The sequence below is a fragment of the Micropterus dolomieu genome, linkage group LG18 (assembly GCF_021292245.1).
Source record: "Micropterus dolomieu isolate WLL.071019.BEF.003 ecotype Adirondacks linkage group LG18, ASM2129224v1, whole genome shotgun sequence".
Classification (NCBI taxonomy): Eukaryota; Metazoa; Chordata; class Actinopteri; order Centrarchiformes; family Centrarchidae; genus Micropterus; species Micropterus dolomieu.
In genome coordinates, this window is record NC_060167.1 from 30,341,084 (window position 1) to 30,355,978 (window position 14,895).

Consider the following 14,895-nt stretch of genomic DNA (forward strand, 5'->3'; position numbering starts at 1 on the left):
TCTATGATTTGAGGTGTAATTTCAGATTGTGGGCTACTTGGCATTTTTCCACTGTGAGTAATGTTTTGTTAGCATTTGCTCTTGTGTGTTTGTGTTCTGTATGTATTACTATAATTTTCTATATGATATGGTTATGTTGTTTGTATTTGAACATCAATGTGCAGAACAATCAAATTCATCAGTTATGATGAGATACTCTCTGATATATTGAGTTTATTCTATCCATAATCCTACGTCAATAGGGTACCTGAATGATAAACCAGAACCTGCTCATTCATATATATATATATATATATATATATAGTTATAGTTATAGTTCAGAATCATAGCGATGACATAACCTTAGATTCATGCGTCATGCTGTATCTGTGACAATAATGCTACCAGTATACAACCCAGGACATCTCTGTTTGCTGCTTTATGACATTTGTGTGACCCGTGTTTGTTTATATGACTGCAACGGAGACATCTCGTAATCATGAGGGCCCCTGAGGGCCCAACTATCATAATCAGGATGTATTTGTTGTATTCATATCATTAGCCAGATGAGGATAAGTACCTTGATGGGCTGGACTGGAGGCGACTCAAGACATGAGGTAGGCTTTTTCTTGTTCAGTGTCCTTCCTGGGCCTGACAGCCTCATCCTCCCGTTTGTTTTCTGAGGGTTTTCTCTGAACATTGCCCTTCTCTCTTCCTTTCTGTTCTGTAAATAGACGCATCATACATACTCATACATTATGTTCCCTTTGAGGGGCAACAATGCACATTTTCCAGCCTTTTGAATTTTTCCACATCTTACCTGGCAAACATGTCAAGATTCCACACAAGGACACATCCACATAGCTGTGATAGCTGTCATAAAAATCTGTGGTGACAACATCAGTTAAAAAAAAAAACAGATACTGATTGCTGGATCTTCAATCAAGCCTATCGTTGGAACCAAGGAGCAAGTTCCTTTAATTCTACTTTAACTATTAAGTAACACATAAATCCCATTTTAAAAAAAGTCCTAAACTCTAAGTAATGGCACCCCATTAGTTGTCTCTTGCTCCCAACTAAATGTTGTAGAATGTAATCATTCCCAGTAATGTGGAACAATTTAGGACTGTTCATTCATGTAGAACTGATTCTTTGGTGCGAGTTTGGGACATAGGCTGCTTGTTTTAGGTTTAGAAAATAAATTTTTTTATAAACATGCTGTTTTAGTGTTGTGCCGTGTAACTGCAATTCATTTTCCATACATACACACAAACACCATGGTTAGCACTGTCGCCTCACAGCAAGAAGATCGTGGGTTCAAACCCCGGTTCCCCCGGCCTTTCTGTGTGGAGTTTGCATGTTCTCCCTGTGTCTGCGTGGGTTCTCTCCAGGTGCTCCGGCTTCCTCCCACCATCCAAAGACATGCAGTCTAGGTTAATTGGTGACCCTAAATTGTCCTTAGGTGTGAGTGTGAGCGTGAGTGGTTGTTCGTCTATGTGTGGCGCTGCAATGGACTGGCGACCTGTCCAGGGTGTACCCCGCCTTGCGCCCGATGTCAGCTGGGATTGGCTCCAGCCCCCCCGCGACCCTGTATGCAGGATAAGCGGTTGACAATGGATGGACACCATAACCTGACAGTAAGATAAGCTATTAGGATGAGTATAAGACACATGTGAAATAAATCTGAATCAGTGTTAGAAATCACAAACAATAGAAACTACAAATGTGATCACAACAATCTGTAATAGTATGAAAATAAGTTGTCTTTTAACATATCATATGCCTCCAGATTTTAACGATGAGACTATGGTCATCCAGTCTGCATGGAGGATTGAAAACACATTAATTTTTTGTAGTGTGTTGATACTTTTGAAAATAGATGGTGGGTTTCAGTTGTACTTTGACTGCAGACTGGGGCAACTATCCAATTCATTTTAGCAGTGTGACTACCATTGTGTTATTTTTAGAAAGAGAAAAATGGCAATGAGTGTAGAGGAAATGAGATGAAATGAGGGGAGGGTGATAGGAGTGTAGAGATGTAAAAGATAAACAGAGAGGGGAAGGGGCAGTGTCACTGCGAAGACCAATGTGGATGAAGACAAAGTCGTGGACGAGCATTCAGAAGTCCAGTTGAATATCCGACTGCGTGCCACACAGGTCGCTTCTCAAGACCACAAGGAAGAAGAAGCTGGGAGACAAAAGATACAGTATTATAGGATATCTGAGGGTCAAAGACAAGAGAACATTATCAAAGCCCTGCTTTAGACCAGAGGAAGGAGAAGTGCCTTTTTGTCAAGTTACCAACTTTTCACAGTGGTCACACCGAGTAAGTATTGATGGGGATCATGACACTGCGTACCCAGGTTTATCTGTACATATGTCAGAAATTATTGCATGATTTATTAGAAAGTTGGACAAAATGTTACAGAATGAACAATTCTCTGCAGAAGACTGTATGCATGCGCAACATGCTTTTCTGTCTTTTTGAAGCTATATTTCAAATATACCAATTACTGCACAGTGGATGGATCCTGTATGTCCATTTGTGCTTTGATAGGGACTACTGAAATGTAAATCTTAATTGGATGTTGTTGGTGATGGATATTACAGTCTATGTACAAAATAACAGTGTTTTTACTGTTGCATTACATCATACCCTGCACTATTCATACCTAAAAGCCTCCTGTGTTTTACCACTAGTCTCACTTTATGACTGAAGTTGGATTTTCATATGAAATCAGTAAAAAAATCCATGTTTTTAGGCAGTTTCCCAGTGCATGCCATCACCGAGAGAAGCCTTGCAGTGTCACTGTAGTGTACTGTTGAGTCATGGCTGATCTCTTCTTCTTCTCTCCCTGTAGACAGAGTCCTGACCATGCGAAGTCTGCATGTGTGTTTCTGTCTGGCTCTGCTCCTGCCTTGGTGTGTCCAGAGCCAGAGGAGCACTCTTGCCAAACTTGATGAAGACACACAAAGGGACGTGCTGGCTGTTGACATCCTGAAAAGCAGCGGCGTGTTGAACTCGTTGCTCCGATCAGAGTATCACAGTGTGCACCGGCGAGCACGAGCCCCGCGTCCAGCCTCCCAGGTGCCAAAGAGAGCCCAGCAGGGGTCCCGCTTCGCCCTGTCCCTCGATGTTCCCACCAGCATACTCAGCGTCCTCATAGACCTGGCCAAAAACCAGGACATGAGAACCAAGGCAGCAGCCAATGCAGAACTGATGGCACGAATAGGCAAGAGGAAATAAGAAGCATGGCCCCTGGGAGCAGTTAGGGGCGTGATGGACAAAATCTCACCTCACAGAGAAATTAACTTCTTACATCGTGGCCCTGGCACTTGGTTAGAAAGAATGATAGTTCCGCAACTGTCATTGGGGTCAGTATCTGTCGTATAGAGCTTACATCTGCTTTACTTTTATACGTGTATTAAATGGTTAGAATACCTCATTCCACACCCAAACCCCTCCATGGACTGACTCTTGAAACAGATGTAATTAGAAAGAATGGTGTATAACAAAACAAAAGGACCCACAAACAATGTAAGATGAAGCTGGTCTTTTGTCTCAAAGATTATTTACCCATGGGTTCGAAACCGTGATCAGGTTCCGAAATCTGTTTCTTATGTTTGCATGTGTAATCTTGAATTCAAAGAAAAGGTTGTTCAATTAAATTCAATATGATAATGATATTTTTTTTCTCAAGTCTAATTCTTTTCACTCTGCATTGATATCAGGCATGCTTAGTATAATTTCAAGCATCAGCAACCCATAAAGCACAAATGAATGGGTGTGAGCCAAATGAGCCTGCGTCACCCACAGCGACGTCAGATATGTGATAACAGGACAAAGACATTGGCAGGATATTGACCACTGAAAGAAGAACAGACCCTTTCTATAGACCTTTGTTCACTAATACTTGATGAATTTGGCAAACAAGGCGCAGCTATTTTAAGTCTGATGCATTATCTGCTCTACATTAGACTAATATCTGTGACATGATTCATCTGGGCACCGACAGTGAGCAATGAGCATGAAATGTGAAGCAACAGAGTGAAATAAACTGCTCATCTGATTTACATTTGAGTGTAATCTGTCGTTGGTCATGACCTTGAATAATGTAGTGTATCACTTCAAGCTTCAATTTTATAATAATTAAAGCCAATACAGCTACACTGCAAGTAGTAAGGCCACTATGAAGTCAGTACTGGGCATCACAGAAACTCACAAATACACAAATTACCCAGCAATTATTCAGACATTAGCATTTGATTGTTGTCTCAGCTGGCATCAAGGAGCACAGGGTTGTTTATATTGCCATGAGAATATTGTAACAATAATCTATTTAAGGAAGCCTAAGTGGCCTTCTCAGGCTTATGTTACAGCAGTTATTACAGGCAATGTACCACAAAGGAAACTAGCATTTCTGCTGCTGGATATTCAATATAAAGTAGTAAAGCTGTGTTTCCCACACTACAGCCATGTAGTCTGGTGAAGTGTGGTTATGAAACAAATGTTGCTATTTAAATTGGAGGGGGGGGGGGGGGGGGGGGGGGGACTCCACTCAGCATCATAAGGCTGTTATCACAAGAACACTCTGTTTTATGTAATGAGTGCAGTCCTCTGAGAAACCACAATCTTAATTTAGCCTTTTCAATTTGGTTTTAAAGTTAGATTAGTCTTGACAAGTGTATTTCTGCTACAGTTGCTAGCTAATATTACAGGAAATAAACTTGGGAAATAAATATATTGGTCACTACATTGATCTGACAGATATAGCTACCAGTGAAATTTTACCCAAAACATGTTATCTTATCAAATGTGATGCCTTGTAATAGACTACTGTAAGTTAATTAATAGTAAATAAACCGTAGGCTCTTAAAAATATATATAAATTATCGTATTCTGAAAGGGGCAATTCTGCATAATGGCTGTCTACATTTAGTTGCTTATCCTTAGTTTCCTACTTCTGTACTTTTGAACGCAGGACTTGTGACAGGAGGTGTTTCCTACCTATAGGTCCTACCTGCTAAACTGAAGCAGTTTGTCGTTTGTCCACATGATGTCCTCGTTGTCTCTTCTCTACCCACAGACTGCAATTTACAGGCATTAACTGTGGCTACTACAAGCTTAAAGTTTGGCGTAAGACGGCTAATCATGCCGTCAAATATATCCATTACACATTCCTCCTCCCTGAATGGTCTATTGGTGAAATGCGTGAGAGCTAGAATTCAAACGGAGGGAGAGAAAGTAGCCAAAATGGCGCAGACCGTGGTCGTTAATCAGTCCGTACAGGTGTTGTTAATTAGTGCTGAGGCAGCGAGGGGCTCATGTGTAGGCACTTTACAGCAGGAACGCACAGGGGAAAGTAAGTCTTAATACTTTGCTGTTTTCTTTTTAATTGGGGTTTTATCATGTTTTGCTCTATAAAATATTAACTTCTGGTGACTGCTTCTTTTTTCAGTTGAGAAGTTAAAACCCTTTAAAGATGCAGTCCTTTTTAATCAACACATATTCTGATACTAACTATACCAACCAATTTACAGTCTATAGGGATTTTACTATCTTGAGATCTGAACGCTGAACATGTTATCTTAAGAAAGAAGAAGCAGATTTCTCACCAGATTTCTGAGGTAGTTATTCACACAGAACTTCACTCCTCTGAAAATCAAACCATTATAATTGACTGTCATTTCCCCCAGTTTTTGATTTTCCCTTTTCTACTTTACAGAAAGTCTTTTTGCGTTGTAGTATTGTGACAATAAACAGGAATGGAGGATTATGTCCAGTAGGCAAACAATGAGGTCAGCCATTATGTCAGTACTGTGTGTCTTCATATGTAAGAAGTTTTTCTCCCATTCCCTCTATTTCCATTCCTGATTTCCCCAGTCATGCGGGAGCCTGCTTAGTGTAAATGATGTGCTGCTAAGCTGTGTGTGCACCTTCAGACTCACACACAGTGTGACACAGCCACTAGCAAAGGTGTGTGAATTGTGAGAGTATGGCAGCATGACTGGAGTCTGTCTTCTCTGAACTAAAGTTTAAGCGGGGCAGAACATGTCAGTCTTAACGTCACATCAGGTCGTTTCTTTTAACAGTGAAATAAACATTCAAACATCTTACTTAAACTACATTTAAACTGTTTGAGGAACATTACCAGTTGAATGTGATCTTGGACAAGGCAGGAGAAACCTTTTTGATACTCCAGCATTATCACAGGGTCTAGTAGGCCTACCCGTGGTGCCGCTTCTTCCTGCAGCAGGTTTAAAATTGTACCTGGGTGGCTAAGTTTTCTGTTGTCATTTCCATATCAATCTCTGGGTTTTAATTGTTGTGGCCAGTGTACACAGGTGATCTCAGACTACCTGTAGCTTAAGTTGTGCAACATGGTGTAGTAACACTGGGAGGTCTAGGCACTCCCTGTCAGCTGATACACCAATGCGTAAGACGACGTGTGGTGAACATTGAACTATGACCTCATTTTGGAAATGTTCAAGAAATGTAATTTTGTGCTATCACACCACTGTTGCCTATTGTCCTCCAGCCTCTGGCAGAGACAGACAGTAAGGTGCAAATTCTTATCAAAGGTGTATTAGAAGTTGATGTCTGAGTATATCTATACGAAAGAACAGCCGTAGTTTTGAGATAATAGGATTTAAAAAATGCCTAATGCCTTTAATAAGATCATCAGATAACAAACCTTTGTATTTAAAGGGTTGATTCACCCAAACTACACAAAACATATTCTTACTTACCCCAGCTGCTATTTAGCCATGCAGATACATATTTCTGCCACCATCCTAATCATCCTAGTTGTAGTTAGAATGTGTACTGTGCAAAGCATTGAAAAATAATTTTTTTTTAATGTCTTTAAAATCTTTCCAATAATAATGTCCAGGCTAATTTGGGAAATTCACAGAATACACTGTCTGAAACCTGGATAATTTCAACCAAAACTATCCACTAGAGGTAAGTGAGAAAATTTATTTTTTTGCTATTTGGTTGAACCCATTTTCAGGATGCTCAGCTGATGTAACTGTTTCTGTATATAACTGGATTTCACAGGGGAGGGTCAGTGGGAGTGATCACGGAGAATTACTCAATAAAGCCGACAGCTTGCAACTAGCTCAAGAGTCATCAGCACAAAGTTCAGTGATAAAGTGGTGCAAGAAACAAAAGCAGGGAGTATTCGTTACCACAGAGGATTAGTGATCAGAACCAAGTTTGGAGCTGAACTTCAAGAACACAGCGACCACTATAAGGATAACTTTCAAACGCAGTTGGGACAACAGCTGGTGAATTGTCACCTTTCTAAAACTGTAAGATTATTGATGATGATGTTATTGAGAAATTTGTGTAGTGTATTTAAGTAAAGGGATTGTTTTACAGATAAGATACAGTTGTGATAGATGTAAACGTGTAGGCCTGGACACTAAACAGGGCCGGTGCCAGAATTTACTTAATTGCTTGCCTTAATTTAATGTTGGAATGTAAAATGTACTAACTTTCCAAGCTGCAGTATTCACTCAAAGCTACTACTGGATCCTTCTGTGATGCCTGTTAGTAATGTTACCCTCTGCTAGTAATGATGATGTGTTGCCTTGTTGCCTAAACTGATGATATCTCCAATCACAGGTGGAGGAGCTCTTAGATGGATTACACTATGAAGTCCCTGAGCCTTCTGACTCCTTCTACCCTCACCAAGTAAGAGCAACACACAATGAGTTAGATAGGACAGTCAACACTGTCACTAGTAAAAAGTTGACACGGTTTGACATTTACTTATGTCATCTATATATCTTATCTCTCAGGTGTGTGACAGCCAGTGTCTCAGCCAGTGCTTCCATGACCCAGCAGCTACTGTCGGGTAGAGCTCCTCGGCCGAAGCCCTTCAGGGTCACAAATGCTGACCGCAGTGTGAAGAAGGGCATCATGGCAGACACGCTAGAAGACCTGATGAACAAGGTTAGGAGGGGGATATAAAGTGTTGAAAGGGCTGAGGAGAAGAACTGTGATGTAGTTGAGGGTGTAGGACGATCAAACGGTTACTCACACTTGAAAGCACATTAAGACCAAAGCTTATAATGAGGACGCAGAGAGACACCGTGATGTGTATAGATGATTCAAATAACCACAGACAGACTGGCCCATAATTCGCTCACTGCTGCACCATCTGTGAGGCTTGAGCACATTTCACACTCCTGTTGGTAAAAGTTCAATACTGAAGTGTACATTATTTAGCAAGCGATGCACTTACGTTCCTCTCTGTGCCTGCTCTCTCAGGTCGCCGACTCGTTGAGTGTACCGTGTGTCAGCGCACTGCTGCTGGATGAAGATGGCACAGGGGTGGAGACAGAGGACTTCTTCCAGACGCTGCCTGAAAACGCTGTCCTCATGGTCCTGGAGAAGGGCCAGAAGTGGACCCCACATCCAGTATGATAGTGTTTGACCCTTTTCACATCAACCACTAGGTGACACTGTTGATCAGCTGCTTCAGCTTTAAATTGCACAGTTTGACATATTGATCTTCAGCATTTGTTATGCCAGCGATTCTTTGATGTAGTGACTGAACAGACAGGGAAATGTTTCTTTAATGCAGCAGCCATGAATATGGATGGAACATGGGTGTGTGTAGACTGAAGAATAATACACTGACTATTCAGTGAAATTTAATGAGCAAATATTTCATCCTTCAAACTGAATAGGGGAGTAATATGTCAGTTATTGTGCGAAGGCAGAACACAGGGCGAACACCAGAGATTAGTTTCTTCCTTCATAATTTTTAGAGGAGAATCAGCGGCAGGGGTTGAATATTAATCCGACCTAGAGGTATCACCTCATTTGAATGGCGTTCACCCAAAAGCACTTCATTTCTAGAGAAATGGATGATTCTAAATGTCCGCAAACTGACTTTGCTTAATTGTCAGTTGCCTTTCCCATCATCATTGGCAGGAGCTGAACTGTCTGGCGGAGCTGGGTGCTGTCCTTTGGCCCAGTTTGCTGGCTGCAATCACACCCAGCGAAATGCTTGTCTGTACCCTTTTGACCTGACTTATGTTTCCCTTCCTGTCGCCTCACAGAACAGCCCCTCCAGAGATCAGCTCTGGCTGCAGCACCGGACAGATGTGGCCAAGCTGACATTTGACCTCTACAAGAACAACCCCAAGGATTTCATTGGGTGCCTGAACGTGAAAGCAACCCTGTACGGTGTTTATTCTGTATCCTATGACCTGCGCTGTTACGCTGCCAAAAAGATGCTGAAGTGAGTGAAAGAGCCTGCCAAATATCTGGAACCTTCAGATATTTTTATGCTTTTGTGTTGAACAATTATGTAATTGCTATGTTTTTTTTGTTTTTTTTTTTCTTCATGTCAGAGTGTTTCTCCAACTTTACCGAGGCACTCTTTGGATCCCTAGTAATAGTTAGAGATGAAAATTAACATGACATTTTAATGAGATTGTCCTCCATAAATTACCAAGCAGATCATCACCATTGCAATGCAACCACCCACTGACAATTTAATTTATAATTTTCAGGTTCATTGTCTACTGTACATCAGCTGCTTTAAATTAGGACCATTTACAGTATTCAGTGCACAAACCCTGACATGTTAAGTCTAATATCACATTTGATTGTGAATACCAGTGTGGGTGGCAGAGTTGAAATGGTGGGATTGCAGAAGAACAAAGGCTAGATTTTACTGAGATTAATTTTGGGAGGAGTTACATCATCGCTGCCGAGATCTGCTGGTTTTCAGCTTTGGCACAGAGCTTCGGTCAGAGCGGATTACATTTTGCAGACTTGTCAAATATGAGGCTTTTGTGCTCACACGAGTTTATTTCTTAGATGTCAGTTTTATGAGATTCAGTTAATGTGAGGTTGTGAATATTTCCTGTCAGTCATTTTCCAGTCAGCTGGTATGATCTGTCACGCTTGTCGATTTCATTTTCTATGACAATTACTCAAGAAATTAATGTATTTTTTTCCCCGATAATATTCTCATACATATGTATATCCCAAGTTGCTCAAATGCTGTTTGTCTCTGCAAATGGGAATTTGCTATTTCACTCAATTTGTGTCTCTGCCCTGTGCTTCCAGGGAGGCTCTGCGATGGACCATCTTCTCTATGCAGGCCACAGGCCACATCCTGCTGGGCTCCTCCTGCTACATCGAGCAGCTGCTTGAGGAGGAGGAGCGAGCCGAGAAGAGCCTGAAGTTGCCACAGGAAAGCAAGATCAGGCAGCTGCAGAGCATGCTGCTGGGAAAGACATCCCAATGATGATGGACTAGAGCTAACAATGATGGTGGAGCAAACGCATTGTCCACTTGTAGATTTGGGACACAATGTAGATGTCACAGATGAAACTAGTGATCTCTACTTGTTCATGTCACAATATCTTGTGCAGTTTGCTGACATTTCAGACATTGCAACAGTCTCTTCTCACAGTCACTTTCTTGCTCTGTTACATTTTTTTTGCCCACTTTTCATGTAGAAGCTGACACTGCTGAGTTATTCCTCAAAAAGCACTTTTACTCACTACTGTGTAACTTTTTTTCCTATGGAGATGAATAAATTAAAAATAACACTTTTATATTTTCCCATTCCTAAAAGTCCGTTTGAGTCTGCATTCAGTAGGCCTACAAGTGGGCTTAGATCTGCAGTAGGAGCCCATTAAGCTGGCATTGTGCATGTGGTTCCTGGTCCGAGTAAGTGTAATTGCTAACGGGTCCAGCTGTCTCTCCCACGCTTCCCTAATTGTCCCCTGGCCTGCGCTGTCCTGTCAGCTGCAGCCTGCCTCTGCCTCAAAAACCAGGAGAAGAGAACGAGGGAAGAGCAAGCAGCTGCACGGGGCGAGGGGACGGAAGCAAACCATTATACTGAGAGAGTGATTAAGGCTTCAGCTGGTGGCAGAAGTGCCACTTTTGCCATTTTGTCTTAGAAGGTGGCAGCAAAAAGCTGACGACAGATTTGAGCTAAACTGGCTGTCTGATAGTAACCTGAAGATAAATGTCTGTGGTGTATATATTCAGGTCAAGAGTCCGAGTATAACTGTTGCCCACTCCCCTGCCTTATATCGACTGGTTTCCACAATTTTTTGATCTTTATTTTCTGTCTACAGAAAGTATGACCAGAAAATATAGAAATGCAGTCGGAGGTGGTCATTTCTGACTCAGTCCATGTTTTACAATAAATACCCCACGTAATATAAGTTTGTTTTCTAATGTGTTGAGGCTTATGGATGTTGTTTCAATGCAGTGAACCATGGGTCATTAAGACATTTTCGTATTTTGTACTGGCATTGCATCTGTTAATTTGCGTCTCACATGAATGCATGGACTCTAGCTCCACACCCACATGCAAACACAACATAAAAGTGAGCACTGGTCATGTGCTATTTCTTTGTTTGCGCTGAAATGAGTCATGAAGTGCATGCTGATAGTCTCATGCTTCAATCTACACTTGTTCAGAGTATTCCCAAATGGCATTAATCAAGTGTATTGAATTTAAGCCATACACTTGCATTTAGATTGGTTTCTGTTGAACTGGTTGGCGAGTGGTTTGATTCTGAGCCTCCTTCAGTGTGCAGATGCTCATGCTAAAAATGTTCACCCATGCACTGCTGTTGTCGTGGCTGACCTTGAAATATGAGCTCCAAATTATAGCTTTACTGTATATTCTGTGATCATTAGAAGACACAACCTCTGATCCAAACGTCAACAAAACCACAAAAAAACACTCAATTCAGCCTTCTATTGCTCCCAAATTAATTGACCGGGGTTTCTAACAGTAACACAAGACAACAGAAGTTAGTACTTTCTGATGATAATATTGGTTTGTTTGCACAGCAGTAAAACAGGCCTGTAATCATAATGATGAAATGTAGATTTTTATTTGTAAAAGTGTACTACATCGATGTAGCATTTGCACTCCTATGACCTTGTTGGACTCATGACAATAAAAAAGGATCTAAATTGAAGCAGCAGAACCAGCCGTACTGTTTGTTTTTTTTTTATTCCATACAGTCTACTTCTTATCAAAACCTGTCACCTACATTACCCACAATGCTCAAACTCAGAATACTTGCATTGCATGCTAATGTAGCCTCAAGCTGCTGGCCTCAAGCAGAGATGACAAGTGGGCTAAAGAGATCAGGTAAGCTCACTTCTTTCTGTGTTTCAGTCAAAGTTGGAAGTTGGAATCTCCCAGTTGAAATTTCCAACTGAAATCACAGGTCAATTCATACCAAGTGTACTCACTTGGTATGAATTAAAAAGATAGAGTGATATAAATATGTTACTGTTAACTGTGTTCTAGTCTAGCTACATTAGTAGATAATCTGCTAAAGGCAATACATTTGTACATTTCCTAATGTTTTAACTGCATTTTTAATGCTTTCCCAAGTTGCCTACCTTTGGGGCAGAGAAGGTGACTTTCAGAGATTATTTACCATGCCAGTAGGCCTATATTATTTTAACATTATTAATGCAGACAGATATACTTTATGGTGCCTGTTAGTTGTCGGTTTTACAATATGCGCTTCCATGGGTGCTGCCATTGCTGTGTGATGTCAGACTCCTGCCTCTTCATGAAGTGGATTTTCACCCAGGTCACAAGTAGGAACTCTGACTTTGAGTGGCTATCTAGCGTACTTTTTCTAGTCTGTCCGACATTTTGAGTTCTCGAGTTGTCTGGAACGCATTTTTTTTTTTTTTCATTTTTAGACTTGTATTGTTCAACCCCAATGCATGCTGACTTAAGTGACATCACTTCAGGTAAAATTGTGTCCAGCTCCCTCTGGAGCCATAAGAGGCTTTATACATCTGTTTTTACATATGCAGTTGTATTCCCCAAGACCAGAAAGCAGAACCCCCCTTCCCCAATAACAATGTGAATATTTATTTAGCCCACCAAAATTCGGACTATGGCTTTAAAATTCTACCTCAAAGACCACCATCGCACACAAGTTTGGAATTGTAAACCTTAGATCTGAATAACCTTAATACAGTAGCATATCTTGCACCTCCCTCCTCCTGAGCTCTGCCTGCAGACCGTGCAGGCGGCCGTCCCACTGAGCTGCGCTGGTGTCGGGGGCCCCTGGTGGAGCTCCACTGAGCATGTGCTCGACTGCTCCACAGGACAGAAGGGACACTTCCCATCAACACACAGGTTGCTGGCATGGATCGGTGAGCGCACGGCTCCAACACAAAAGGTAAGCGTGCAGTTTTTCTAAAGAATCAATGCTTTTTAATCTGCAGTAACTCGTAAGTAACTAGTAAGTTTTTTTATTTTGTGCCGCCGTTTGTCTGAAAAATAAATTGTAGGCTTGTGTACATTTTCGCAGACTGTTGGCGAGCAGTTGGCACAGGTAGCCTCCACCAAACCAGACAAACAATAACTTACATGTCCAATCCAAAAGGACAGTTCTTTCATTTTGTATGACAGAAACGTGCACTTAAATTTCTGTTTTAACTTCTTAAAAATGCCTTAGTTGAACTTTTACGCAGCGTTTTTTAATTATAATATTTCGTGTAGGCTATATTTAACAACATATTTATTTTGGAAACAATGCGTTGGTAAAGCATATTAAATTCAACTTTACGTGTTTATGTGATGGAGGATGAGTACTTGCATTCCCTTCGTGCAGTGCATAGCGCGCCGCTCTGTGTGCTCTTTAGCACACGGAGCTCCACGAAATATCGATTTAGCAGAGGACAGAATCAAGGTTTTATTATAAACCACGGGCTGCAAGTGGGAGTAGATGCTTGACACAGTTACGGGCTCCGAGGTTGTGTATTTCTCCCACGCTCCTGAGGGAGTCCTCACTGCAGTCCGCTGGAAACATCTCCAGCATGCATACTGTAGGCTACATCAACGTGTGTGGTTGCCTGTGTGTTTGCGATGTTCTGCATTTGTGCGTCTTCGGGTAGAAATCACCCAAATACAACTTGGAAGAAATTGTTCAACCCCCTAATCATTCAAAAAGCAGAAAGAGCAGCATAAGCAACGTTTAGGACTTGCCGTTGGTCTGTTCTTTTACCTCATAACGTTAATGATGCACATGTTAAATGTTAAACTTTTAGTCCCCTGCATGTCTGTTTTGACTTATTTCATCCAAAACGTGGTTGTCAGTTTCTATCTATCTGCTATTTATCTAACTCATGTAGGCCTAATTTTTAAAGCAAAATACCAAGAAACATCTGGTTACAGTTTCTTAACTGTGATTACTGGTTTTCTTAGTCTTCTTTGAATAGCCTACATTCAACTGCAAAAACCATCCATTAGAGTTAGTCTATGTTAGATGGGACACTATGCTGCTCAGCATTTCAGTAGGCTACTGCAATCTGCCCTCACAGATCGAATAACTCGGATTTATAGTCTCATATACTATCCACCTGCTGCATCACACAGTCTCTCTCAGCTCTTCATCACAAGCAACAGTTTATTTTATGCCAGAGAACAAAACAAATAAGATGTACGGAGGGACAAATAAAGACTGTAAAAGTGAAAGTAAATGCAGTTAGACACAGCAGGCGAGGAGAAGAGAGGTGTTCATTACAACAGTGTGGAGGTGGAGGAAAGCACAGAGAAAAAAGGAGAAGTCTTGATGAAAGGCTTGAGCTGGATCTCCGGCGCGCCGTCCCCATGTGCTGCTGTGGACGGCTTTGATTGTGAACATGAAGGACACACAAAGACAGGACGTGTGTCTGCCTGTTTGTGTCTCAATACATCATCATTCCCTCTCTTTTCTTGCTGCCGCCAGCTCACACACAAATGGGTACATTGTCTTCTAATTGACTACTTCTGCAGTTAAGTAACCTCATCATTTTTCACCAAGTAGCTCTCTGTTCAGCATCTGTCATCTGTCAGTTGCAGCACACACATTTTCTGTTTTCTGTCACCCCCCCCCCCCCCCCCCCCC

At 41.4% G+C, this 14,895-nt stretch overlaps 2 protein-coding genes across 7 annotated transcripts; both read left to right on the forward strand.

Annotated features, from left to right (window-relative positions):
- The first annotated feature begins 2,854 nt into the window (after window positions 1–2,854).
- On the forward strand, window positions 2,855–3,300 carry LOC123956841 (urocortin-3-like). The gene has a single exon (XM_046029317.1). The coding sequence runs from the start codon at window positions 2,855–2,857 to the stop codon at window positions 3,224–3,226; it is 372 nt and encodes a 123-aa protein (XP_045885273.1). The 3' UTR covers window positions 3,227–3,300.
- Window positions 3,301–5,255: 1,955 nt separating this feature from the next.
- cidec (cell death inducing DFFA like effector c) lies at window positions 5,256–10,566 on the forward strand. Of its 6 annotated transcripts, XM_046029315.1 has the most exons (9): window positions 5,550–5,607; window positions 5,706–5,778; window positions 6,873–6,943; window positions 7,040–7,293; window positions 7,610–7,678; window positions 7,786–7,939; window positions 8,258–8,407; window positions 9,055–9,236; window positions 10,073–10,566. In XM_046029315.1, the coding sequence occupies exons 5-9, from the start codon at window positions 7,626–7,628 to the stop codon at window positions 10,251–10,253; spliced, it is 720 nt and encodes a 239-aa protein (XP_045885271.1). In that variant the 5' UTR covers window positions 5,550–5,607; window positions 5,706–5,778; window positions 6,873–6,943; window positions 7,040–7,293; window positions 7,610–7,625; the 3' UTR covers window positions 10,254–10,566. The 6 variants fall into 6 exon arrangements, with proteins under 6 accessions (XP_045885267.1, XP_045885270.1, XP_045885268.1 ...); XM_046029314.1 differs by lacking the exons at window positions 5,550–5,607; window positions 5,706–5,778 and adding an exon at window positions 5,268–5,342; XM_046029316.1 differs by lacking the exon at window positions 5,706–5,778 and having other exon boundaries at window positions 5,540–5,607.
- The last annotated feature ends 4,329 nt before the right edge of the window (window positions 10,567–14,895 follow it).